At 40.8% G+C, this 27003-nt stretch overlaps 1 protein-coding gene across 4 annotated transcripts in view; it reads left to right on the forward strand.

The window, feature by feature from the left end:
* LOC114559918 (pleckstrin homology domain-containing family A member 7) overlaps window positions 1-27003 on the forward strand; it is a 156044-nt gene that overhangs the window by 62050 nt on the left and 66991 nt on the right. For 3 of the 4 annotated variants that reach the window (XM_028584949.1, XM_028584950.1, XM_028584951.1), the window contains one exon: window positions 24537-24620. In XM_028584949.1, the coding sequence (XP_028440750.1) occupies window positions 24537-24620 (84 nt within the window). Of the gene's footprint in view, window positions 1-11121; window positions 11184-24536; window positions 24621-27003 lie in introns of those variants that run through there. The other variant, XM_028584952.1, reaches the window with a different exon arrangement.

Genomic DNA, 27003 nt, shown 5'->3' on the forward strand with positions numbered 1-27003 from the left:
GTTAGTGTGGTCATTGTGAGCATATTAGCATGCTGACATTAGCATTTAGCTCAAAGCACCATTGTGCTTTAATGCAGCCACACAGAGCTGCTAGCATTGATATATACATATACTCTTATGTTTCATCTCATAGCCCTTAAATTGCCTCCTTGAGTACTCCACTTGCCTTCCTTCCTCGCGTCCTAGTTCCTATCACCGAGGAGGCACGGGAGAGACGCGAGGATATCATGGGAGGAGAGAGTCAACTGTAATCGGGTGATGACTCAGAAATGATGTTGGGAGACTTCAAAGATGACGACCAATCCGATGAATTCATATCAAATGCAGCTTTATTCAAACAGTGAACAAACTCTCATGACAATGAGACAACCGTGAGCATACAGACGTGTCTGCCCAAGGATGACCAACCCGCACATCAAAATGGATCCCTTTTAAACTCTTTTTGTGCTCCCACAGCCTAAGATATCTCTGTCAGCGCACAAGTTTACTCTTAAACTGAACCTTTTATGGCAGATGCTCCTAATAGAGTCTCACATTCCTGTCTATTCCTGTGGGTGAAGGTTGTCCCCAGACTAACCTTCTTGTGTAGTACCTTACATACAAGATATGAAATACATTTGAAACATGTATGCTGAAATATCCAACCTATCAGTCAACGAGCAAATGTGTTTTTGGAGGGGTGAGACATCAATTCAATTCAATTCAATTCAATTTTATTTATAGTATCAAATCATAACATAGGTTATCTCGAGACACTTTACAGATAGAGTAGGTCTAGACCACACTCTACAATTTACAAAGCCCCAACAATTCCAACAATTCCAGTAATTCCCTCAAGAGCAAGCAGTGCGACAGTGGCGAGGAAAAACTCCCTCTTGGGAAGAAACCTCGGACAGACCCAGGCTCTTGGTAGACGGTGTCTGACGGGCCGGTTGGGGGTGTGATGAACAGTGGCAATAGTAGTCACATTAATAATGGAACAGTGACTGGATGTAGCTGGGAAGCTGCAGGGTTTAGCAAGAAGCAGCATGACATTGCAGGGCACCGCTGAGCTCAGCAGGGAGTGCAGCAGGACCACGGCGACAGCTGGAACCAGGATCTTGGTGCCAACGTTCTCCAAGGAAATACGCTGGGGGAAAAAACATAAGGACTCCGGGGAGTAAACTCCCCAGAAGCTAGGATTAGTAACAAGCATTTCTGGAACGGGATACACACAAATAGTAATAGTAATAGTAATAGAAAGGGAGAGGAGAGAGCAGCTCAGTGTGTCAAAGGAAGGAAGGAAGTCCCCCGGCAGTCTAGAACTATAACAGCGTAACTATAACAGCGTAACTATAACAGCGTAACTAAGAGAGACAGGTCATAAGGAGAGGTAGCTTTTTCGGAATTAGAACTCTCCCCCTGCCGGATCGGGCTTGGCTGGCCTGCCTCCCTCTACTTTGTTATGTATTATTAATCTAACAATTATGAAGAGAAGCAGGTGGGCCAGTTAGGTGAACACTGCACCTCCTCAATCCCTAACTATAAGCTTTATCAAATAGGAGAGTTTTAAGTTCATTCTTGAAAGCGATTACAGTTTCTGCCCCCCGAACCCAGATTGGGAGCTGGTTCCATAGGAGAGGAGCCTGATAACTGAAGGCTCTTGCTCCCATTCTACTTTTAGAGACTCTAGTTACCACCAGTAACTCTGCATTCTGGGAGCACAGTGCTCTAGTGGGACAATAAGGTAATAAGAACTGTTCTAGATAGGATGGTGCTTGACCATTTAGGGCTTTGTAGGTCAAGAGAAGGATTTTAAACTCAATCCTGGATTCAACAGGAAGCCAGTGCAGAGAAGCTAATACAGGAGAAATATGGTCTCTTTTCTTAGTTCTTGTAAGAACACGCACTGCAGCATTCTGGATCAGCTGGAGAGTCTTAAGGGACTTATTTGAGCAACCTGACAGTAGGGAATTACAATAGTCCAGCCTGGACGTAACAAATGCATGGACTAGTTTTTCAGCGTCGTTTTGAGACAGGATATTCCTAATTTTGGCAATGTTACGAAGATGAAAAAAGGCTGTTCTTGAGGTTTGTTTTAGATTGGCATTAAAGGATATATCCTGATCAAAAATAACTCCTAAATTTCTGACAGTAGTGCTGGATGCCAGGGCAATACCATCCAGAGTAGCTATGTCTTTAGATAATGAGGTTCTGAGGTGTTTAGGTGTTTAGGGTTTAACATCAGAAAATTATAGGTCATCCAGGATTTTAGATCTTTAATGCACGCTTGAAATTTAGCTAGCTGACTGGTTTCGTCTGGTTTGATTGACAAGTATAATTGGGTTTCACCTGCATAACAGTGAAAGTTAATTGAGTGTTTCCTAATAATATTGCCTAGAGGAAGCATATATAAGGAGAATAGAATTGGTCCAAGCACTGAGCCTTGAGGAACCCCATGGCTAGCTTTAGCGTACTTGGAGGATTTATCATTAACATTAACAAATTGAGATCGATCAGAGAAATAGGACTTAAACCAGCTTAGAGCAATTCCTATAATGCCAACCAAGTGTTCCAATCTCTGTAACAGGATTGAATGGTCAATAGTGTCAAATGCAGCACTAAGATCTAGTAAAACAAGAACGGAGACAAGTCCTTTGTCTGCAGCAGTTAAAAGGTCGTTAGTAATTTTCACCAGTGCCGTCTCTGTGCTATAATTCTTTCTAAATCCTGATTGAAAGTCATCAAATAAACTGTTGCTATGGAGAAAATCACATAACTGATTAGCAACCACCTTCTCAAGGATCTTGGATAGAAAGGGAAGGTTAGATATAGTCTATAGTTTGCTAAGACCTCAGGATTGAGGGTGGGTTTTTTCAGAAGAGGTTTTATCAGTTACTTTAAATGACTGCGGTACATAACCTGTTAATGGACATATTGATCATATCTAGTAATGAAGTGTTTACCACGGGTAACACTTCTTTGATGGGATGGGGTCTAAGAGACAGGTAGATGGCTTAGCTGAGGATATCTTTAACATTAATTGTTGAAGGTCTATAGGATAAAAGCAGTCTAAGTATATGTCGAGACTAGTTGTTATGTCTAGCGACTCTGCGTTTAAAGGTGAACTGTTAGAAGTTGAATTTTATCTCTAATTGTTATAATTTTATCATTAAAGAAGCTCATGAAGTCATCACTACTCAGCTCAGTAGAGCTGTGGCTATCTGTCAGCCTGGCTACAGTGCTGAAAAGAAACCTTGGGTTGTTCTTGTTTTCTTCTATTAGTGATGAGTAATAGTCTGATCTGGCCTTTCTTAGGGCCTTCCTATAGGTTTTGAGACTTTCTTGCCAATCCAAACGGGATTCTTCCACTTTTGTGGAACGCCACTTACATGCGAGATTTGTTTTAATTTGCGAGTTTGGGAGTTATACCAAGGTGCTAATTTCCTTTGCTTCATCATCTTCTTTTTCAGGGGAGCAACGGAGTCTAAGGTCGTCCGTAGGCAAGTCGTAGCACCGTCTACAAATGTATCAATTTGAGAGGGACTGAGGTTAACCTAGAGGTCCTCTGTTATGTTAAGGCATGGCATAGAGTTGAATGCTGTTGGAATATCTTCTTAAAATTTAGCTATAGCACTGTCAGATAGGCATCTGGTGTAGAAGCTTTTATCTAATTTAATATAGTCAGGTAGTAAGAATTCGAAAGTGATTAAAGAATGATCTGCCGAATTCTGCGGAAATATTATTAAATCCTCAATTTCAATACCATATACCAGCACAAGGTCGAGGGTGTGGTTAAAACAGTGCGTCGCCTTGTGCACACTCTGACTAAAACCGATTGAATCCAGTAATGAGTTGAAAGCAGTAGTAAGGCTATCATTGTCAACGTCCACATGGATATTAAAATCACCTACAATAACTATTTGGTCTGACTTAAGGACTAAACATGATAAAAACTCTGAGAATTCAGATAAAAATTCAGAATACGGACCTGGAGCCCTGTAAATAACAACGAATATAATTGGATGTAATGTTTTCCATTTTGGATGTTGAAGATTAAGAACAAGACTTTGAAAGGAGTTATCATTTAATTTAGGTTTAGGAGTAATTAACAGGCTTGCATCAAAGATGGCTGCAACTCCCCCTCCTTGGCCTGAGCCTCTAGGAATTTGAGTATTAATATGACTGGGAGGAGTGGCTTCATTTAGACTAACATAGTCTTCATGGCCCGGCCAGGTTTCAGTAAGACAAAATAAATCAGTGTTATTATCTGATATCAACTCGTTTACCAATAATGCTTTAGAAGACAGAGATCTAAGATTTAATAGTCCACATCTAATTTTCCTATTTTGTTCTATCGTTGCAGTCGTTTTAATTCCAATTAGGTTGTTAAGTATAGCGCATCTTTTGTTTACCTTTGATTTAACCGATCTGAGTCGGGGAACAGACACCGTGCTTATTAGACTATGAGTGGGTGACTGCTCCAACGAAAGCACAGAGGGGCGCGTAGTACTGCACCCCTGATTACTAATATCAAACTTGGGTTGTCATGGTTTATGTCTGATAAACTCGGTCAGATTTTTTGATATGAGAGTGGCTCCGTCCCAGGTGGGATGAATGCCATCTCTCTCCATCAGACCAGACTTTCCCCAGAACGCCCCCCCCAGTTATTCACATAGCCCACATTGTTAGCTGGACACCTCCCCGACAACCAGCGGTGGAAGGATGACGTACGGCTGTACATTTCATCATTGGTCAGGTTTGGCAGGGGTCCAGAGAAAACTACTGAGTCCGACATTGTCTTTGCGTATGCACAAAGTGACTCAACATTCAATTTAGTGATCTCTGATTTACGACCATTACCCCCTACGTGAAGTATGATCTTACTGTATTTACGGTTCTTTTTAGCCAGCAGCTCTAGATGGGTTTCTGTATCGCCCGCTCTAGCCCCGGGGACACATATGACCGTAGGTACTGTAGCCGCTGGGGCCGCCGGCTTCACATATCGCAGTATAGAGCTCCCAATAACCAGAATTGGCTTCTCAGCGGGTGTATCACTGAGTAGGGAGAAACTGTTAGAGAGGCGAAGACGCTCCGGTTTAGAGCGACCGTCATCATGTGCACTCCCTGGTCTAGATCTAACACTACGCTTCCCTCTAACGCTACGCTTCCCTCGGACAGTCACCCACTCGCCCGGCTGCTCGGGGTCTAACGGGGGACAGCTAGCAGAAGTTAAAGAAGCTACAGAAGCTACAGTATGGTGGTCCGCATTAACTACATGGTGCTGGCTAGCTACGGAAGCATACGATTCTGATTCCATGGTGCGGAGCCGTGACTCAAATTCACTAAGCCTCCACATCCTTTCCTCTAAAGTGTCACATGAATTTGTCAGCTGTTTGGGCGGCGTTAGCAACTCCTTCCGCTGCATGGCTTCCGGCAAGGCTGCTCTCGTGTATCCTCGCCTATAGCTCCTCAATGATCCCTACTCGATGCTCGATCCTCGGGGTGGAAATAAGGAGCTTTGTGACGGACCTTCACCGAGTAGGGGCAGAACATCTTCCGGTTCAGCCGAGGACCGAGGAGTCAAGGAGCTATCAAATAAGGGCCATGAGATGCAGCCTTATTATTGTTTCATAGGAAGGACACATGGTTATCTTTTTGTAGTGAGGTAGGAAACAAGAGTTGGACTTGTTTGTCTTCAGGATGGATTCTCAAGTTTTAGTTTAATTTAACTTTAGTGCAAGCATTACCCCCTCCAAGTGCCCTTCAAGTCCCAGCCCGCTGCAGCAGAGCTCCTCTGTACTGGTGTCCCAGAGAGTTTCCCAACAGGGGTCAATAAAGTATCACGTTATATTATTAACCCTGCTCATCGTAGGCAGAAATGCTGTAGCTATAAAGCTTGCAAACAGCTGCTTAAGTTACACCAGTGACACATTTTTCCTCACTTTACTTCGATGATGTTGACCCAAACCCACGTACAGTAGCCCTACCGCCCCTGAAGAGCAGCCACTAGATGGGATGCATGTTAATATGCCGATCATGTTAACTTTGCACTTACTTCCTACATTCTTGTCCTCTATTACTCTACAATACTCATTCTCGCCCAGCAACTGATGGCCTTGTCTACAAAACTCTGAAAAAGTTTGCAATTATAAAATGCATAGAAATAGCTTCTTTTGCAACACATTCTGTGCCCCCTAAATAGCCTCCCCAAATCCTCCCTCTCTCAAGCAGCTTCTCAATCTGTTCACAATGAATCTTATTTGCTGCGAAGGCACAAACTGCAGTGTGAAGGCAAATTTTTAGTCAGTGCAGGCACTTCCGTAATGAGCCTAAGCATTATTCACTCCTCTACATGCTCTTCTGAATCAGGGCTCCATTCCACTGCCATTCCTGTTTATGCTAATGCAAAATATTTTCATTATCTCTGCAATAAGACATTTAACAGGCTCGCTGCTCCTCAGCCCAGTGAAGAGTGCCTATAATTAGAGTCAGTCAGGCGCTGAGGCAGGGGGCCAAAGCATCACAGCTGATTTGAATATGGACAAGTGTCGAACAAGCAGTGATCTGATTCCCGTAGAGCTATCAGGAAATGCTCCTGCATGAGGTCTGGATAATTACAATGGGCTTATTCTCAAAGTACAATGAATGTTGAAGAATGAGCCCTCGGGACTGTGATGTAAGGTTACTGACTACGTAGTAACATAAATGCATAATTCTCTAGTGAATGTAGATGTCACCTTACTGGCATTTACACAGCTTTAGTATTGCAGCCACATTTTTAAATGTTAAATTAGTGTGTTTTAAAGGTCCCATATTTGAAAAAGTGAGATTTAATTTCTTTTATATACTTATTTATATTATAAAGCAGGTCAAGGTGCTACATAAATACTGTGAAAGTATCACAACGTTCAATCCACAGAAATGCACACAGTCCGTATTCAGAAACTGTGCCTTTTAAATGCGCCGTCAGGACTTCTGTGTAGTTGTGAGATCACAACTATACTCTATATAGGTATATAGTGCCGCTACAGTGTCGTTACAGTCATTCCCCGACTGCAATGATAGCGCAGAGACGCAAAGAGCCAGTCATCTGACCATCTGACCAATCAAAGCAGACTGTTTTTTTTCAGTAGGAGGTCTTAAAGAGACGGGCGCTAAAACAGAGCGTTTCAGACAGCGGGTGAATACATGTTATTACAATTCATCCTGAAGGGGAAGAATTCCTGCACCACATTTCATGGCAATCTATCCAACAGTCTTCAGCCATAGCACCAGTAGGGCAACAAGGTTGGTTGTACGCTGCAGCCATCTTTATTGAAAAATAGCGCTCGCATTCAGTGCGGAAGACAATAGGAACCACATCTGTTCACCTTGAAAACAGATGATTATAATCAGAGTTTGCAAAATGAGATTCTGAATTTGACCGAGACATACACCGATGTCTTGCAGATTCAGTATGTGAACATAAATTTAAGTTTGCAGCTTTAACAAAACACCTGAGAGACAGTAACACTGTACAGCTGAGAGCTGCGACGACCGCAGCCTTGATGCATTGATATTTTGAGTTTAAGAGATATTTTTCTGCAACCATGAGGTTAAAATTAAAGCTTTTGCGTAACTTTTTGATATTAATGAACGTCCGTTACATTCAAGCCATTGCCAAATGAGTTGCTTACAAAGCTAATTAAGACTATCAGCTCCACAAAACTCTCTCTGGCTCTCTCAGTATGGCTATGTTCAGAAGATTGTGGCGTCCGGCGACTTTCGCTCGCAGAAACTTGAGTGAAGAAGATTCGATCTTCTGAAGAGTCCATGTTTTTTTAAATCCACCGTGTCCTCCTTGGCTACTAGCAACTGCGTGGAGGAGGGCTGGGGGTGGTGACAGTTTTGTTGTCAATACTTAGAATTCCTCATGGGAGCGACAGATACTACGCACTAGAGCTTTAAACTGGCTTGTTAACAGTTTTCATTGAAAGTAATGGCCGCTGGTCGCTCCAAGCCTGTTCACCCGTTGCAGGTTGAGAGATTTTTAAAAATGAATACTGATAATCTTACAAATCCATTTTGGGCGATGCTGGAGAGCAAACGGAAAGATTTTCTTTTTCACAGATTTATCCAAACATTCAAACTGTCAATGAATATTATTTCCAATTCTGTTTCTTTTTAACTACTCTACTGTTTAGTGTGCAGTAAATCAATCAAACAAATGACCAGCCCATAACTAATATTAGCATAACAGCACTATAAAAATGTCATATAGCGCCAGGGCTCGTTTTTGTCACCGTATGCTGCGTTGGAGTTGCATTTGTGGTGTTGCTGATGGGCCTGCTGTGCTTCTCTTTGCTGCATCACCGTGAAGTCTTTCCCTTTTGTGGGCGATGTATTGGTGAAGTGTTTATGTTGTGAGGCAAGTGCTACAACGACAACACGGGTGAGAGCTGTTCAGTGGAGGCTGAGTGTTTTTCTACCGCTTTGACTTTGGCTGTTAACAAGTTTAGAGATTGAGGGGAGGGACCATGTTCCCTGACTATCATCACTATCAGTATTAAAAGGTATGCACACTAGTTTAACTTTATTATCGTGGAGTAATAGGGATTATTCTTACGTTTTATGGAACAAATGAGTTTCCATCCTGCCTGTGGTTGTGATTTTAATTTAACGCCCGCTTCTTTTTCTTTGTATTCCAGAACCTATTTTAAATAATATCTTGTAAGTGTGTTTACAATACACACACAAGATAATACATTTAATGAAACTGCTGGCCGTAATATGATTGAATATGCCAAATGCTGAAGTGTTTCATGATTAAACTTCAATAAACATTTTATTAGCAATGTAGTGCACTCTTGCTCACTTTTATGGTCACTCATGAAGAAGTCATAAACTCAAAAAACACTGAAGTTGTGTCATCTAATAAATGTTTACGGGCAATCTAATTGCAAGTTAATTCCAAATAAAAACAGGATGTAAAATTGGTTTGCTTGATAGTTTTTTATTGATCTAATCTATTATTTCTACTGTAAGAGGAATCACATAAAATTTTTATGTAGTAGCATTTGAAATATTGCCAAATATTGAATGACCCCCCTGAAAATGCAACTCATTTTTAAGATTAATTTCCCTAATATGTTGAGATAACACAGATCGTTCTGCCTTTCAGCTCTATCTTGAGACCTCTAGACTTTGCACCTTGTATTTTTTCATTTTTTCATAACAATTGCTTCAGAGAACCAATAGTTGGTTGGTTAGTTAGTTAGTTAGTTAGTTTATTTTGATAACATAGATACACATCACATACATAACATAAATGGTCAAAAAAAGAAAAAAGTCTCACCTTAATTCATACGCTGTCATGTTAACTCGTTTCTAATCAAGGTGTAGGTTGAAGCATTTGCTTGTTACACCTACCCTTTTTTATATTCTATTTTATTTATATTTTGTTCTTAGGTCCCTCAGAATATAATCAATCTTATTAAATGTATTGTTATTCATGTTTTTATATTATATACATATTGCATATTAACACACATATTACGTGCAGAAGATATGAAACAAAACACAATAAACAAAACAAAATACATTCCCATTCATATACACATTGCTATACATGCATCAATAGGCTTTTGTCAGTATATCAGTTGTCAGTATTTTGTCTTTTCAGTGCTTTAAACGTGTGGCGAGTAATTAGCAGCAATGGAACTGGCAATATTTGGGTTAATTAACTTACAGAAATATGGCTATATATCCCTTTTAAATACTTTGTTATCCAATAGAAAATTGCGGTTTTGTAGATGGCCCTGGTGGGCATGTGGCGCTTATGTGTGTCTGGGCCGTGGCAGCAGGGTCTCTCCATGCCAGTGATGTCAGTGATTCTGGTGTCCACCTCAGTTATTACTGGCACCGTGCTGTTCCCAGTCTGCCAGCAGTGCTGAGCGACTGCCTCGGCCCTGTCTGTCCCACCTCATCCCCTCTGTGCTGCTGGAGATGCTCTTTATTTTTACTGGGTCACACTGAAACCAGAGACGAAGGGGGAGCTGCCTGGCAACATAAAAGCGCCGTGATGTAATGAGCAAAATGATGCTTCGTGCATCAGCTCTTAAGACGTTGAGGTCATTACACCGGGTTGTAGCAGGGCCACTTCACCTGTAATTCCTGTCTGAACAATAAACAAAGGGTGTGACAAAGGGAGCCAGGTGAGTGGGAGATGAGGCAGGGATGAGCTAAAAAGCAAGCTGTAAGCACTCTAAGTAGTCCTCCTTGTGTCGAAATACTGGATCCTGTTGTATATAGAAAAATCATATTTGATGCATCTTTTTCTGGTAACTACATTGGCACAACCCTCCAGCCTTACTCTAAAAGCCTTGCACAATTTGTGATGAAGCACCTTGAAAGCTCAGCCGTCACCATTAAAAAGGAAATGTGGCACCAAAGACTAGCATTATGGGTTGTGCCTATCGTCCTGATAGTCTGAAGTGTGACACAAGGGTTTCGTAATAACCCACATTACAATGATTTTGGTGCCAGTGGGCACCCTGGTAGCATTCAGCTCACACTCTGCCACAGTGGCAGATACATTTCTGTTTTTTACTCCTTAACCTGAGAAAACCTCTGTGGGCTTTTATACACCCTCATTTAATCAAACAAGGGGACAATTCTGATTGCTTTCTAGCCTGAGTGGGAGTGAGGAACGGAGTGATGGAGAGAGTGTGAGAGAGATGGACTGTGAGAAAATCAAATAAAAGAGTCTGTTTGTGTTTGTGATGTTTGCTGGATGTGTAGGTGGGTGGGTAGGTGGTAGTGTATGGCTGTGAAACCTGAACAAGACACGGTGGCAGCAGCATGGAGCTGAACCAAATGTGTCACCGCCTCATGTTCACTGGGCCAAGGAAGGAATTTGCTGGCAGCGGCGGCCTGCTCGGAATTCAGCAGGCCGACTGAGTGTGTGTGTGTGTGTGTGTGTGTGTGTGTGTGTGTGTGTGTGTGTGCCTGTGTGCGTGTTTGAGTTTGTGTGTTTGTAGTGGTCAGATTGTATTCCATCTCTTAACCCCCTGGCCAGTTCTAGGACTAAGCTAGTATGCTGGTGCTCCCTCCTCCTTCAGGAAGACAGGAAGAGCGTGCGGTTCACGCAGCGTTCGCCCACATTCTCATGCTCGGAGGGGAGCAAAATTAATGAAGCTGCAGCAGTGACCTTGTGGACACAGGTAAACAAAAACTAATAGAGAAAACAGTCTGGGGTTTTCTGCTTTTCTTTCTGCTTATGCTAAGGAAACTTCCTGCATTTGTTGTCCTAGTTTTATTTATGCAGTGGCAGAACAAGGTGGAAGTGGGCTTTAATGTGACAGCAGCAGCACTGAGCTGCTGGCAGGGCTGCTCTGTCCCTACTGCTAGCCACCAACAGAGCAACACAAAGTGTCTCGCAGGTGTTTCTTGGACTGATAGCATGCTTGAAAGCTCTGCAACTTTTAAGTCTATATTGTATTGTATCTCTCTGTATGGCTGCAGCCCAGCTTTGTCTTGGTCAGGATAGTGAGCTCTTCAGTTTGCTGTAGCACTGTGGTCCTCCAGAGCCAAAGACTAAAGGAAGCCAGAGACCATCCACTTCTTTATAGTAATATTTCAGACTGGTCAGAGTGGGATGATAAGTTTCTGTTTTTGCTAAATAACCTGTAAAGTATTATATATATATTTGTTGATTAGTTAAATACTCTGTGTAGAGTCAAGTCAACTTTATTGTCAATTCTGCAATATGTGCCAGACACACACAGCAATTGAAAATACGTTTCTCTCCGATCCATGATACATAAAGGACACGTAAAACAAGTATAATCTAAAAGATAAGAAATATACAAATAAGATAAAGAAAGATAAGTAATATGTACAAGTAAGATAAATAAAGATAAGTAATATATACAATACAGTAATACATTCTAAATAGAGCAAATGTAAGGAAAAATCAAAACTGAAGATGGGGTCGGGAGTGCAGCAACTAAATGATGAGCTTCTCACTAAATCACATTTCTTTCTGTTATTTAGGCGCAGATGTTTCTTTTGGCAAAGCATTAGTTTTGGTATTGCATGCTTTCCTCCTCTGAGCCAACAGTGGCTGTCTAAAATGACTAAATCACATTGGTCATATAATTTTATTTAAATTTCTTTTTACACATTTTGGTCAGTATGTCTAAACATTGTGAAATTATTGAATGACATTATTGAATTCAAATGTTCAAATCCGGGCGCCTGGGTAGCTCACCTGGTAGAGCATGTACCCATGTACAGAGGCTCAGTCCTCAACGCAGTGGCCACAGGTTCCGACCTGCAGCCCTTTGTTGCATGCTATTCCCCCTCTCTCTCCCCCTTTCATGTCTAAGCTGTCCTATCCAATAAAGGCCTAAAATGCAAAAAAAAAAATCATCTTTGATTTAATCTATCATAACCCTTTTTGTATAAAAAAAGAGTTATGATTATCAGTTTGCATGGACTGATGACTAATAATTAAATATAGTGCTCTATTCTGGTGTGCCATATCAGTTTATAGGCAGACATTTATACTGCTGAAAGTTTGTTTATGTCATGTAAATCTCTATAATAATTAGACAATACATTCATTACTGTTTATAGTAAACATTATTGTAGTATCATCAGTATACAAACTACTATTTCATTCAAAATAATGAATGATTCACATCACAAGTTACCAGAGCTCAGTTTATGTCCTGAAACAATACGCACAAAATGCAGCTATGTATTCAATTTACAACAATGTGAGAATAGCAAGCAATTAGTTACAATCTGTATCGCTGTGACCAGCAAATGTTTTTTGCTTTCATTTACTTTGCGTTAAATAACCAGTCCTTCCAGAAAAATGCAGAGTTTATTGTGATTGTTGCAGGCAAAAACACGTTTTCTTAAAAAATGCGATGGAATATGCGGGATACTTATGCAATTTTATGTGATGAAATTGTGGGAACTTGCAAAAATTGCAGGAACTTGCAAACACTGCGGTTTGATGAAAAAGAGAAAAAAAAGTGATTCCCCCAACACCCTGCTTTTTGATGTTGTTCACGTCGTGTAATTACGTCACTTCATAACGTTCCCATGGCAACGGGGAAATGGCTGCTCTTGTGTGAAGTAAACACAACATTTTTCAACTTTCTCCTAAGATATATGTGACTTTTTTGCAACGAAAATGCGGGTACTATGAAATCATGCAAGTCCCGCGGACTATTTTGCGTGGAAATCTGCAAGTTATGCGGCAAAATTGCGGCGTATTTGAAAAAATGTGGCTCCTGCATAAATATGCGGACTTTGGCTGATTATGCATTGAATTATGCGATCGCATAATTGCGTTTTTTCTGGAGGGACTGAATAACTAATCAATTATCGGCTAGCATTAAGACAGTGATTTGAGAATCTTAACAAAAAATATTTCATGCTGTTGGTGAGAGCTGGAGGCTGAACGCATCATCAGGGAGCTCTTCTGACTTTCAGTGGCTGTTAAATAATCAGAGCAGCGGTGCCAGCGGCCCACTCTGCAGGCTGCCAAAAATCAACCGTGATAATGTTTTAACCTACTTTTGTCCTGTGGCCAAATCAGACCCCTTTTGCAGCTGTGGCATTGTGCAACTCAATTTTTATTTAAACATTAGGCCATGCACCAATTTGTCATTTAGTTCTTGGCAGAGGTGTGTGTGTGTGTGTGTGTGTGTGTGAGTCTATTATCAAATTAGTGACAGGAAATGACTGGTGCTGGTCTGTGCTCCCTCCAATAGATTTTAAATTACTTTCTTTACAAAGAGCACATTTTGTGGCCTCCCCATTTGAATCGATTTAGAGTCCAGCCCGTGTTAAACTGGACAAATGTAGAGATTTTCTGCAGTGTTGGGTCATTTTGCCAAGAAGAGAAGAGTAATTTGGTACTCGGTCTTCTGCTTTTTGACTTGAAAAGGTAACATAGTGTAGTGTTCAAAATATCTTAAAGAATTTTTAATACTGGTGATATTTGCTCACCTACTGTACAGTGCAGTAACATTTTAATATAGTATTATACTCAACTTGTATTTGACTAAGATACACACACAAACATTCATACACAGTGACCTACCTTTTTATGAAACACGCACATCCTCACCCACACATGCAAGCATCATTGCGCTCTCTCTCTCTCTCTCTCTCTCTCTGTGTCTGACACACACACACACACACACACACACACACACACACACACCCACCATACAGTACAGTGTGCTCTGAATGGCAATGACCTTGCTGTGTTTCCCCATACTGCACCGGCAGCACTCCTCCTCTAGCCCTCCCTCGCTGCACTTCAAACACATTTCATCTGGAAAAACCCTTTAAATAGACGTGACCTTTGACTGAGAGAACACTCACTCGCCAAATCATTTAGAAACACTCTGTCTGCTACACATCTGTTAAAACACAGGCAGGGTGTTTGGTGGCAAACGATACAAAGACAAATTCCTATTATTTATCGGAAATAAGAGTTGCGGGCAAAACCAACAGAAACATCAGTCACAGTCAGACGGAAGTGTGGCTTATCGGTGACGATGACACATTGATCAGTCCAGCATCGATTAAAAGACATGTCAGAGTGCCATGTGTAGCATTTTAACTGCAGTAAATCATTACCACATTAACGTTATTAACTGAACACAAAACAGGAGCACAGATGAGAAGCCTGGCGGCCTCAGTCAGCCTCCTGTACAGTATACTGTGTCTGATCTAATGTAGTCAGCTGGGTTGCTTTATGGCCAAACACATGCTATTGACTTCTTTTGGAAATTGAATTGGTCTACCTTGCTCTTGTTATTAAGAGCTTCCCCTGGCTCTCATCTTGCATGCTCTTCAACATACATAAATAACTCCAGTACATATTTGCTAATAACAACATCGTGATTGTATCAAAAAGCAACATTGTTTCCTTAATGCAGCTGCGACTGATTTTTGGGACACCTTTGAACCTGAAATGCATTATTGAATTTGTTAAAGTGTGTTGTTGTTGTTGTTGTTGTTGAGTGCAAATAGTTTGTAGCAAAAGCTTGCTGAAAGTATTTCGAGAAAGTGGCAGGTAATATGAGATTAAGTCTCTTCTGCTCCTCGTCAGTCTGTGTATACAGTACATTTGTTGTTGGGTGGTGATGGCGCAGTGGATATGACACCTGTCTTTGGTGTGTGATCTGGGTTCAGTTCCCACTGCGATACATCAACCAGTGTGTCCCTGAGCAAGACACTTAACCCCTAGTTGCTCCAGAGGGCTGTTACCTCTGACATATGTACCAATTGTAAGTCGCTTTGGATTAAAGCGTCCGCTGAAGGACACGTAATGTAATGTTTGTTATATGACGGTGTACATTTTGTATTAATTTCTGTGTTGGAAGTGTACACTTAAACAACCAAGGAACAAAGCTCTACTGCCCTCACTATGGGTGTAAGTGCGTAGCTATGCAGTAAGCTTACACAACAATACATTTTGAAGACAGTGGTGTCTTTTGAGGTTTCAGCTAGAAATAATTATAAAACAGTGACTTTTTTGTTTAAACTACAGATAGATAGTGAATACAAATCAGAAAAAGATGAGATGCCATAAAGAAGAGCTCGACCAAAGGTAATGTACCCATGGGCGTCAGTTTAGTGCTGGGTACAATGATATTCATTTTTTTTTTCTCTTTTGCGTAGGTCATGTTTTGAAAGACGCTGTCCTGTAGATTACTATTGTAAATTAATAAAAATGTATTCAAAAATGTGGTGATGTCCGACACGTTTTATGAAGAAGCCTTAAGTTTTCAAAAACCATTAGACAGGCATTCTAAAACGCTTAACGTGGTTTAAATGCAGGGTGCGAACTACGCAAGCATCAAGGCGTGGCGGCGCTGTGGTGCAAATTCAACTCATGTTTAGGACATGTTAATTTAAAGATTCGCAGAAAAAATATAAACATTGGAGGCAAAGTCCTTGAAATCCATTCCGCAGTAAGCGTCATATAGCCATGGTAAAAAGAAAACAAGGCAGTTTAATTAATTTCGGTTTTACTAAGACATAGTGTAGCGATGACGTTAATAGCACGACCAATTCACCTGCTGCAATGTTATTAGCACACCTCCCATCGGGGTGACAACGCAAGAAGAAGCTGAAGAAATAATGTCCTCTGGCTGAAGATGCTCCTAATCACTCTTGTTCCTCTCTCTCCCGTTAAATTGGAAAAGTCCTATTATTATGGACGTTATCTGATAAGCGTCTCTGCTTCATTAGAGCCTATAAGGAAAAAGCTTAACGTGGTTGAATGTAGCAGGACTACCTAAACAGCAATCAATGATCACCACATTTCTCTCTCATATTGCTCATCATAACCACTGAAAACTGTCAAAAAGTCCAGTTATTATGGACGTTATCTGACATTAAGCGTTTCTGCTTCACATTTTCAGCAGGGCAGGGGAGCGGCTGTGAGTTGACTCCCCACGGTTCTCATATGTCCTATAAGGTCCGCAGCAGAGCGGCTGTGTCTGTGCCTGTCCTGTGGGGGGGATAGAGCTTTTTGTGGATTTGTTGGCATCTGTCATTCACGAATTATAGGCCTATGTGTTATGAACTTTATTTTTTTAACTAAATTGAGCTTGAGGTTTTAAAAAAAAGTGGTGGGTACAAAATGACTCATGACGAAATGTGGTGGGGACGCGTACCCACCGTCCCCACCAAAATCTACGCCTATGAATGTACCTTGAGTGTGAGTTACAGACTGCAATCATATTTGTGCTTACTGTACATTTGTGTATTAATTTTCCAAACATTTAAATGAATTTGAATTTAAATTATGGCAATTATAAATCCAAATTGAATTCACTATGGAGCACCTTTTTAAAGCCAAAAAAAAAGAAAAAAGTTTGAACTACATCACAAAAGTGGACTAAACATCATTTGAAATCAAGTCCAATTGTTCTTTCCTACTCCAAAAATCAATTATATTGCTCATTTAGGTTATCAGGTTATCAATAGGCAATTAGAAAGATCAACGCCAATCGTGTGTCAACGCAATCATGAGTGCGGTAACAAAGTAAAATAATCCCCCACTTTGTTTAATGTATACTATAATAAAGGGGCGTTGATTATCAAAGATATGGCCATGTTTTTCTTTGGCACGAGGACAAAAAGTAAGAAAGACGTTTAGACTTTAAATTGGTTTCAGAGCTGCGATTCATGATTTATTTTTGTTTTTGATTAATCAAAATAAATCAAATAATTTTTCCGATTAGTTGACAACCTTTTGTAGTCTATAAAATGTCAGAAAATAGGGTAATGAAATTTGATGGTGATTAAATTTCAGTCAGTCGATTAATCATTTCAGCAGCACTACGTGGTTTTTCTGTAACTTGGCTACGAGGACAAACAGGAGTAAAGCAACTAGAGTTCCTTGAGAGACACAGTGACACCCAAGTCATATAACAAAGCAGGTGCAGTGTGTGCGCTGTACGCCAGAGAGAGAGAGAGAGAGAGAGAGAGAGAGAGAGAGAGAGAGAGAGAGAGAGAGAGAGAGATCATGTGTGATTATGTGTGTTTGCATGAGAGGTGCTATGTGCTGCTGTCATGGACAGCGGCGTGTTTACGTAACCCCGGAGGTTTACCACCCGTCCTTCATAAATGTCATGTGGATATCGACCGGGGCAGCAAAGTCAAACGCAGAGGCACAGAGCTTACCCGCTGACAGCAGGTCAGTGGTCAAGATGGTCTTGTAGGAGGAAAATTCAGTTCAATTCCCCTAATGTCATGCCTGCCTTTGAATAGGAAACAAAGTCTGCTTCAGCTGCAGGGGAGCTGGTCTGATAAATGGAGATCAATCAAGAGGATAACAAAATTAAAAAAAAATGACTAAACTGGCTTGAAAGGCAGAGTGGTCTTTGAATGTTTTTCCTCAGATAACAAAGGAATGAACCATTTTGTCTGAACAGCTTGTTTGGGTTTCTGTGTTTGGTTAAAAATAGGGATCGACCAATACCGGTTTTTCTTTTTTTTTTTTTTATTTAGATTAATTTTTGGGGCTTTTTTTTTTTTTTTAGATAGTGACAGTGGATAGACAGGAAAGGGGGAGAGAGATGGGGAATGACACGCAGCAAAGGGCCGGAGGTCGGATTCGAACCCGCGCCGCTGCAAAGACTGTTGTGCACACTCTTCCTGGGTGAGCTAGAGGCCGCCCCGATACTGTTTTTTTCTAAGGCCGATACCAATTATTAGTAGTTGATGAAACCGATAACCGATATTTGGAACCAATATGCATTGACAGTAAAAATGAAAATCTTTAAGTCAAACTGAAGATTTTTTAATGTTACAAACTCCAACGCAAAACTTAGTTTAAAGGCTTTAAGCAATTATTTAATAGATTAGAAACTTTCAACAGAATACACAGTAAGAGATAGTCAGATGGTGTTGTGGGCGGGACATTAAGTCAGACTCAGTGGTGAGTGAAAGCAAAGCAGACGGACAGACACAGAGCTGTAGCGGAGCCAAAGGTAATTAATCAATTAACTTTATCGGTTTTCAAGCAAATAAAATGCCGATTCAGATAATCTGCCAGCTGCCAAAAAATGGCCCGGTAAACGGCCAGGGCCGATAATGGGTGTATCCCTAATAAACAGTATCAAAAGCAAGGTTTGATATTTAAAACAATCATAAGGATAATAACTTAATCAAACACATTTTTACAGCTGCGCTGTATGGTTTTAGCCGCTGCTGTGTTGCAGGTGCACTTATCGCTCACGGTAGCCACACTAAGCTACAGCAAACTCATTTGAGATGTAATACACGATGAGCACTCTGAAAGGCTGAGCAGAAGCTTTGAATTCAAAGCCTTCAAGCACTCAGCTGACCCATATGGGCCACATTTTGAATACCTTTTAAAAGTTTTTGTTTGCCTACAATGAGTTCATACAAACTTCATCTGTACCCTTGCATCACAGCGCTCGCCGTGTGAAATGAGATAATGTAGCATATTAGCACTCGAGGCACTCCGACCCACAAAACCAGATAAAACATAAGAGGACATGTCAAATTAAACATGCTACTACAGAAGTTTTTGGCATAAAACCAAACAAAATTTCTTTCTGTTTTCTGGAAATTTTATATGAGTCAGCAATTATATATTACGCACATTAATTGCAATTAGCAATGTGTATATATAATTAGCAATTATATATACGTATATAGCAATTATATACACAAGCTGTGGAATCCACTTCCAGACTACATCAGACACCATGACTCAATTAACTAAAAAACAGACTTAAAACATATCTCTTCAAGATGGCTTATGGACTGACTGACTGACCGACTTTTATTTGTATTTTTATTTTCATGAGATGGTTTTAATTTGAACGAATTTTGTTGTTTGTGACCTTGGGTGTCATGAAAGGCGCTTTAAATAAAATGTATTATTATTATTATTATTATTATTATTATTATTATTATTATTATTATTATTATAAAAGGAAAATCAATCAATATGTTAGCAGATAATCAGGGACATTTGTCTTTTATGTGTTTAATGAAACCTGATTTCATAATTGGTCAGGATTAGCCCTCCCCCACCCCCCTTGTGAAACATAACCCTTCCTACAACTGCATCAGCTGTTTGGTGTGTAGCCTACTGTAGTAACGCAAGCAGCAAGAATTCTCCTGCACCAGATGTATATTTCATCATATTTAAAATGGAGACAAAAAAATGTATTAGCTTAACATTTTTATTTGGATGGCATGTGGCAGCTTGTTGATAAGTGACCATGGTAAGAGCTGGGTAATATATTTTTATCCATTACATCACTTTATTCCATGTTTTTTTTAATGTAATAAGGATCAGGTGTTGTAGCTGCATTAATTTTTTTGGGCCTCTTGGAAGCAGAATCTAAAGCTAGCTGAAATCACATTTGACATATTGCGGCCTTGTAAAATTGATATAGTTACTGCGTGACAACCACAAAAGGGTTTTTCAGAGCTTGTTCCGCCAAAATCAGCCCTCTGCTGTGGCTGTTCTGTGTGTGACTGTTAAACAAACCAAATAGGTCACTCCAGGTAGGAACCCTCTGCTCTTTGAATCTGAGCAACTGACACAAACAAAGTGATATTTATGTTTTAGACACTGATACTTTTATGTCACCCACCACTTACTTACTTACTTACTTACACTACTGAAACAGCACTAGTCTCACTGGGGGAAAATAGCTACGAAAAATAGACAATGGACTCAGAGATGCAGGGTACATTGAAGGGCATTGTTAAAAGGGTGCTTTATAAAGCTTTTAGCGCTACCTTCAGCATTCCCTTTACAGCTCAGGTCATCGTTGCCTCAGCTCGACTGAAATGACACCATCACGTCTATTATATCTCGCACTATTTTGAACCTCGTTGCAGAAGGAAATCACAGCCGCTGATAAACAATCTCTCAGGACACTGACACGCTGTTCCCAATCATGGTCTGTGAGCAATCAGACATGGATTTATCAGTTAGCCAGGAGAAGTGCCTCACGTATCAGCTGAGGAATAAACAAGCCTTTGTGTGATTTCGCGCTTTCAATATCCAAATTTACTGCAAGGCTCACTGGCAGGTTTTGAGGTGTCCTCAGCGGTCATAAATAGCTCTTTACCATTTAACAGTCTGGCAAGGTAATCAGTTTATAGGTTTAACATATTGCATTCAATTTCATAAGCTCTCTATGAGTACTGCATGCATCTATTAGTTCTTACACATTTGTGTGAATGAGAGAGAATGTCTTACGGCTGTCATCATGGCATAATAAACATTATTTCTTAACATGTTTATCATGTGTTTTGATTTTGATCACATTTTGTTTAATATTTGTTCATACAAAAGTGTTTGAGCTTGCTTTGCATCACACATTCACACTTGGAAGTTGTAGATTATTGTTGTCCTCCGGAGCAGTGCAAAAGAAGTGCCTCGCAGAATAACACTGTTTATAGTGGAATGGATTCACATTAACATATTAAACCATTAATCTAATAATGATGTATTAATCCTGTTAGCATCATTTCCTACTAATGCACTTATGTAACATTTTCCTGCCAATTCTATTAGCCATTTGCACAATCTACCAAAAAAGACCTCTTCCGTACATATTCATACCCTTTTAAAAATGTATCACCATAGACCATTGTGTGAATTTTTCAGTTTTCTTATTATTTTAAATGATTTTGATGTCACCAAAAATCTGCCCTTTCTTAAGAAAGAAAACAAAAGGGTTCCAGTATGAACTCTTATGTTTTTGCTTCAGTGGTTTACCTTTAACAGGTTGTAAGCACTTTCTCAGCTCTGTAACCATAATGCCACATATACATAATATCACCTTCATCGACAGCTGTTTATCAGTAACAGAGCGCTGAGCCGTTGAGCATCGGCTGTGGAATTTGTCGCAAGGAGAGTTTCTCAGTCATAACTCATGGCTCAGAGGCCTGTCAGGACAATCAGTTTTTTTCTTATCATGCTACAAGTGATTGATTATAATTCCATCCTATTCAGACAATTATTAAATCTTAGAGTGCCTCCGACTCGACTTCAGGGCTATTTGTTATGTCTTAACAGTGAGCGCATCCCCCTGAGGGATGCTACTATCTAGAGCACTGGGTGTTTTTCTCCTCTAACACACACTCTGGCAGCATGACGCATGTTTATTGGGACCAAAGGTCCTCCATTGCTCCTAAACTTCCACTTTTGCATTTCACTCTAGAGATTTTTTATGGCCAGCTGTCTGACATTCATGTGTAAATGTGAGTACAGTCCCCTGTGGGTCACCGTAGGTGATTCGTCAGGGTTTATGAAAACTATAAATTCTTGGCATTATGCTCCGGATGTTCGTTTTTTTTCTTGGTACCTAACAATCGAATGCTTAGCCCGCAGTAGTTGAGAATGTTGACAGCCAGCAGTAGGAGAAAAGGCCAAACTCCTCCAAAGCACAGCAGAAACTAGAATGAATACAACCTGTATAGTCCCTGTACAGTTGGCAAATCACTTCTGTGAATATTGCGGGATTTTTCACATGTTCATGTGTTAGTTTAAACCTTGTTTTCTAAGACACATTTCTGCTGTTTCTTTGATTTATGTTCTGTATGTCTTTTGAATGACATCCATGCAGCAAACCATTAAGTGTTGAGCTGCAGCTCCTCTTCTTTATTCCCATGGGTGACGTCAAGCAACTTTTTTAACGCGCCCGCAAAGCATCCCGGGAAGGCAGCGCTGCATCTGAAAAAATGCTGCGCGTCAAGAAGCTGGCCGATGCCCATCTTTATACAAATGAATCCGTTGGAACGAAACGCGACTATCCAGTAGAAGTAGACGAAAATCTTTCACACTAACCTTTGTCGATCTGAAATGAAGACAGATTCACCAACTGTATGGCCTGTTTCTCGCTTAAAATGTTTTCAGAAACACGTTGCGGTGAACTATTTTCGTAAAATATGAGATGGTATTCTGTCAGAGCCACCATGATAGTCAGTTGAAATTCTCGAGCAGCCAGACCCACGTGACGCGTTCGTCCAACATGGATGTATTACGTCGCGACACCATGCTTCAGTCATGTCGCAAAGATGGATCAGTAGTGAAAGTATAGGAGCACCAAATTCCACATAAGGAGGCATGTTGGGGTGGTGGATTATTCAACAACAGGTCTTTCAGATCGGGGTTCAAGTCCTGTTGAAAATAAAAGTAAACACACTTTTATTTTTTTTTACTTTACGGAACAAACGGAACTACGTCACGTTCTGCGTCACGTGCGGAACCGGAAGTCAAGTAATATAACAAATGTCCATGATTTTAACCCAAACCACGATCTTTTTATAAATCTAAGTAGTTTTTGTACCTAAACCTAACGAGGACAGAAAACACTCCTGTGGGTCGAATTTGCTGCCACCGCTAGGGGCGCTAATTATGAGTCTTTTAGAGGGTAGAAATACACAACCTATATCGTCATATGGTTTGGAGGACTTGTTGGTCTCATGCTGTGAGCTAATAATGGCATTGTATGTCGCTGTTATGGAGCCCGCTGCTGTCGTGTCATTGGGTCTCCTGGGAAACCTTGTAGTCCTTTAGGGGTTGATCTTCTGCTACGTCAAGCAGGAATCTGTACAGCATGAGTAATGTGAGCTGCTACAAAATGGAAATTTGTGTAACGGTTAGGTTTCTGAACCTTTACACACATGGGGTGTGTTTGCCGAGTGTGCATGGCCTTTCTCAATCAGTGTTGTGCCTTTATTGGAGACTGCTAAGCAGCTCTACTGGAGCCCTTCAGGGACAAGAATGTTAGTCCCAGTTTAGTGTGGCAAATTCTGTGGCAAACTGCATGCAGCACTGACGCTATTCTTATGTTTGGAGGCCTTGTTGTCCCTGCATATACAAGTGTTGATTATTATTGTGAATACATTATTCTCTACTACTATATAGAATTGAATTGGCATGAGAAGTTTACTTGGTGACATATTTTGGCAACGAAAAGTTCAGTCATATGCTGATTATGATGTATGATCCTATATTTTAGCATTAAACTACGGGTTATTTTGTGTTTTTCCTTGTTAATTCTGTAGAATGTTAGAAAATTGTGAAAGATGTCCATCACGGTGACATCTTCAGGTTCCTTTTTTTTTCTCTTCTTTTTTTTTTAAACAACAGTCCAACATCCAAAGATATGCAATTTACAGTGATGTAAAATAAAGAAATACGTATGAAGAGGATGGATTCATTGTTTCAGCACTATTATATTCATAATCCAGCTAGGATTGGCTAGGCAGTTTCCAAAATGATATTTTGAAAAAGTGTCATGTTGTTGGACAAGGACAAGGAAGCATACCTTTGATTTTGATATGTGCTGTCACATTTTGTGGCAGCAGGTGACCCTTTATTTAGTCCAATAACTTCTTTGGTCATTAACTTCATAGCTGTTGAAACTTCAGTATAAACATCCATATAACACAGCAGCCATTGTCAACTGTCTGTTTTGAGGGTGTCAAGCTCCTGTTCAACTGGAGAACAGTACACACACACACACACACACACACACACACACACACACACACACACACACACACAGTGACCCTCCATGCCACCCCGTGTTGTTTACCCTGTCAAATGCTTTTACACTCTGGTTGAGACTTAGAATGACTGACCGAGTGTATAACTGATGGAGGCCCAGGCCTGCCCTGTCCAACATTTTGTGCTGAGGCCAACACTTTGGTCCACACAGGCTGCACAGAATGGTTTGGGTGGGGTGAGTGGGTGGGGTGGGGTGGGGTGGGCATCCCGCAGCCACCCCTCAAATTCTACACAGGGCTGGGAAAGTCAGGGACACAAGCCCATCAGGGTGGAGGGGTTGGACAGAGCTTCTGAGCACTCTACTCCTCTGGGGAATGATCGGCTCGTGTCTACTGTACTTGTAAACACAGTGGGGGTGAAAATCCAGGGTGATACCCTCACAGTGTTTGCAGTGCAGCCACAGTTGCTAATTTTGTCTCTTATCTCTCTCTCTCTCTCTCTCCTTCCTCTGTCCCTTCAGTCATAGCCAGAGGACCACGGCGTTTCGCCATCCTGTGACCGGACAGATTTCTCCAGAGAACATGGATTTTATCCTGCAAGAACAGTGAGTAATTGAGTTTGTTACTTCTCTGCAGCCCCATACATACCAACAACAATAAAAAAAAAAACTTACCTGTTGAAGTACAAAAATGGTCTGATGTCAGATGCTTTGGGATACATTGACTTTTTCCAGCTGTTTTGATCTATATCAACACTAAAATTGGGCGAGTGAGTTGAATGCCACGCTGTGAGCTGGTTATTTGATCACTTTCTTTAAAGTGATGAAATGATACTGAAAATGAGGCTTATCTGAAAGATTGAAAGAAAATCTTTTTCTGCTCTTGTAGATATGACTGCTTTAAGGTTTGATGGTGTCATTTATGGTTGCCTAAACATTCTACTTTGAAAATATCGTACCCCCTTCTTCACTGAGTGGGTATATTGCAAGTTTCAAGAGAAGTTCAGGGTTGTTTTAAGTGAAGATGTGTGGACCTTTGATTTCACTGCTTTTTAAATGAAGGAAGTGAGAGGAGAAAATGTGTATAGATTTTTCAAGGGCATCCAGTGCTGCCGGAGTGTTCTTACTGTCTGGTAATGCTAAAGCAGGAGTCTGTAAAATGTTGCTCTCTTCCTGTTTGGACCATTAGAGTTGGAAAGTGCAGCTACTTTTAGTTGCATCGTCTTTTCTTTTTCACTCATCACATATTTGTTAAATATGAAGCTACATCCAGCAGGTGGCTAGCTTAGCTTAGTATAACAACTTTGGCAGCGAGGAAAAAAACCTCATGGAAATGTCAAGACTCCACGAGGTCACTACTCCCAGCCAATAAATACAACAAGTTGTCGCTTTTACACATCATTTTGTGTATGCATTTGTCTTTATGCTAAGCTAAGCTCATCGGCTGCTGGCTGTAGTTCATGAATAGTGAAGCAGAGTAAGTACAACTTCACCTACTTTCAAGGTGCATGGAGAAGGGAAAAAGAGAAAGTGAAGACGTAAAACTCCAGCAGCACTTGACGTATGCACATCAACTTTATTGTTAGACCGTGTTTCGGCTTGTTGCCTTCATCAGGGTCATGATTAGTGGGCAGATATGAGAGTGGTATCCATCTTCTCATCTGTCTCTCAACAAGAGAGCGAATACTATTTCCCAAAATGTTGAATTTATCCTCTAATCCTAAAGTAGAGGTGGGTGTGAGTGTTTTTTTGGTGCTAATCTATGTCCATGAATGTAGGAGAAAATATTGACAATTTATATTTTAACCAGAATGTGTTACTGTGAGTCCATAGACTTTATAATATCAATGGACAAAGCATCCGGTTCGTAGCCTGACAAGCCAGACCCACATCAAGGTGTTGGGTCTGGGAACTCACCATTGACAGGGATCAATCCGAGGGGCGGGATAAACGGTTGTCTTTCATTCCCTCTGCACGTAATAGGATAGTGCTACAACCAGGCAGAGCAACGAAGAAGGTAGCGAAGCTAGTTGGTAGATTAAACTTTTGCCGTATCCGGTCGGCAAAACTCCGAACTCATCTTCCTTTTTTAAGAATGATTTCTGTGCCGTTCTTTGTTCTTTTCTCAAAGAAAAGCTGAACTCCAAGTCTTCCAGGAGACCGCTGTTCCCAGCAGCAGCAGCCATAAGCCCCGCCCACCGACTCTATACACGATGTGATTGGTCTGACCAGAGTTTGGTTTGGAGAGTGCCTAGACCCCCCTGGCTGCAAATTAAATTTGCTGCCGCTAGGGTGCGTCTAGATTTCTAGGCTATCCGGTTTGGCAAAGTGCTGCAAATGCGGAAGAGCCTTAAACCTGCATTCTATCTGAATTCCAGCAGGGGGAGACACGTGCGGTTGCAAAAGGAGGTCGGTTTCTGTAGAAGTCTATGAGAAAGTGACCCACTTCTCACTTGATTTATTACCTCAGTAAACATTTTCATAATGAGTTTATGGTCTCAGTCGCTAGTTTTAAGTCTTCTGCAACACAGAACGATGTTCATTTTTTTAAATTATGGTCTCGTTGATTTTAAAATCGGCGATAAAGCAGGGGCCGTTTTAGGGCGTGGCTATGATGTGATTGCCAGTGAAAGTGTGTAACGTAACGTAGAGTGTAAGGGCTCCTCCCTCACTCCTCCCTCTCGTCTAAAATCGTCAGATCCACATCCAGATCTCCACAAACCAATGGGTGACGTCACACATGCTCCGTCCATTAATATTATACAGTCTATGTCTGAGTCACATATGAGCAAAAGAATTTGGGCCACTTTTGCCTGCAGTCAGTAAAAAGGTCAGAGTGCTTACTCATGCCTGTTGAGGAGACATTACACTCTAAAGGCTTTGTGTGGGTAAAGGTTTGCTGCCAGTGGCTAAACCCGACACCAGACTTTCACCACAATAGAGACAGTCTCTAAGGTCTCAGTTACAATAGATGGGACGCTATTTCCTC

This window comes from Perca flavescens, chromosome 8 (assembly GCF_004354835.1).
Source record: "Perca flavescens isolate YP-PL-M2 chromosome 8, PFLA_1.0, whole genome shotgun sequence".
Taxonomy (NCBI): Eukaryota; Metazoa; Chordata; class Actinopteri; order Perciformes; family Percidae; genus Perca; species Perca flavescens.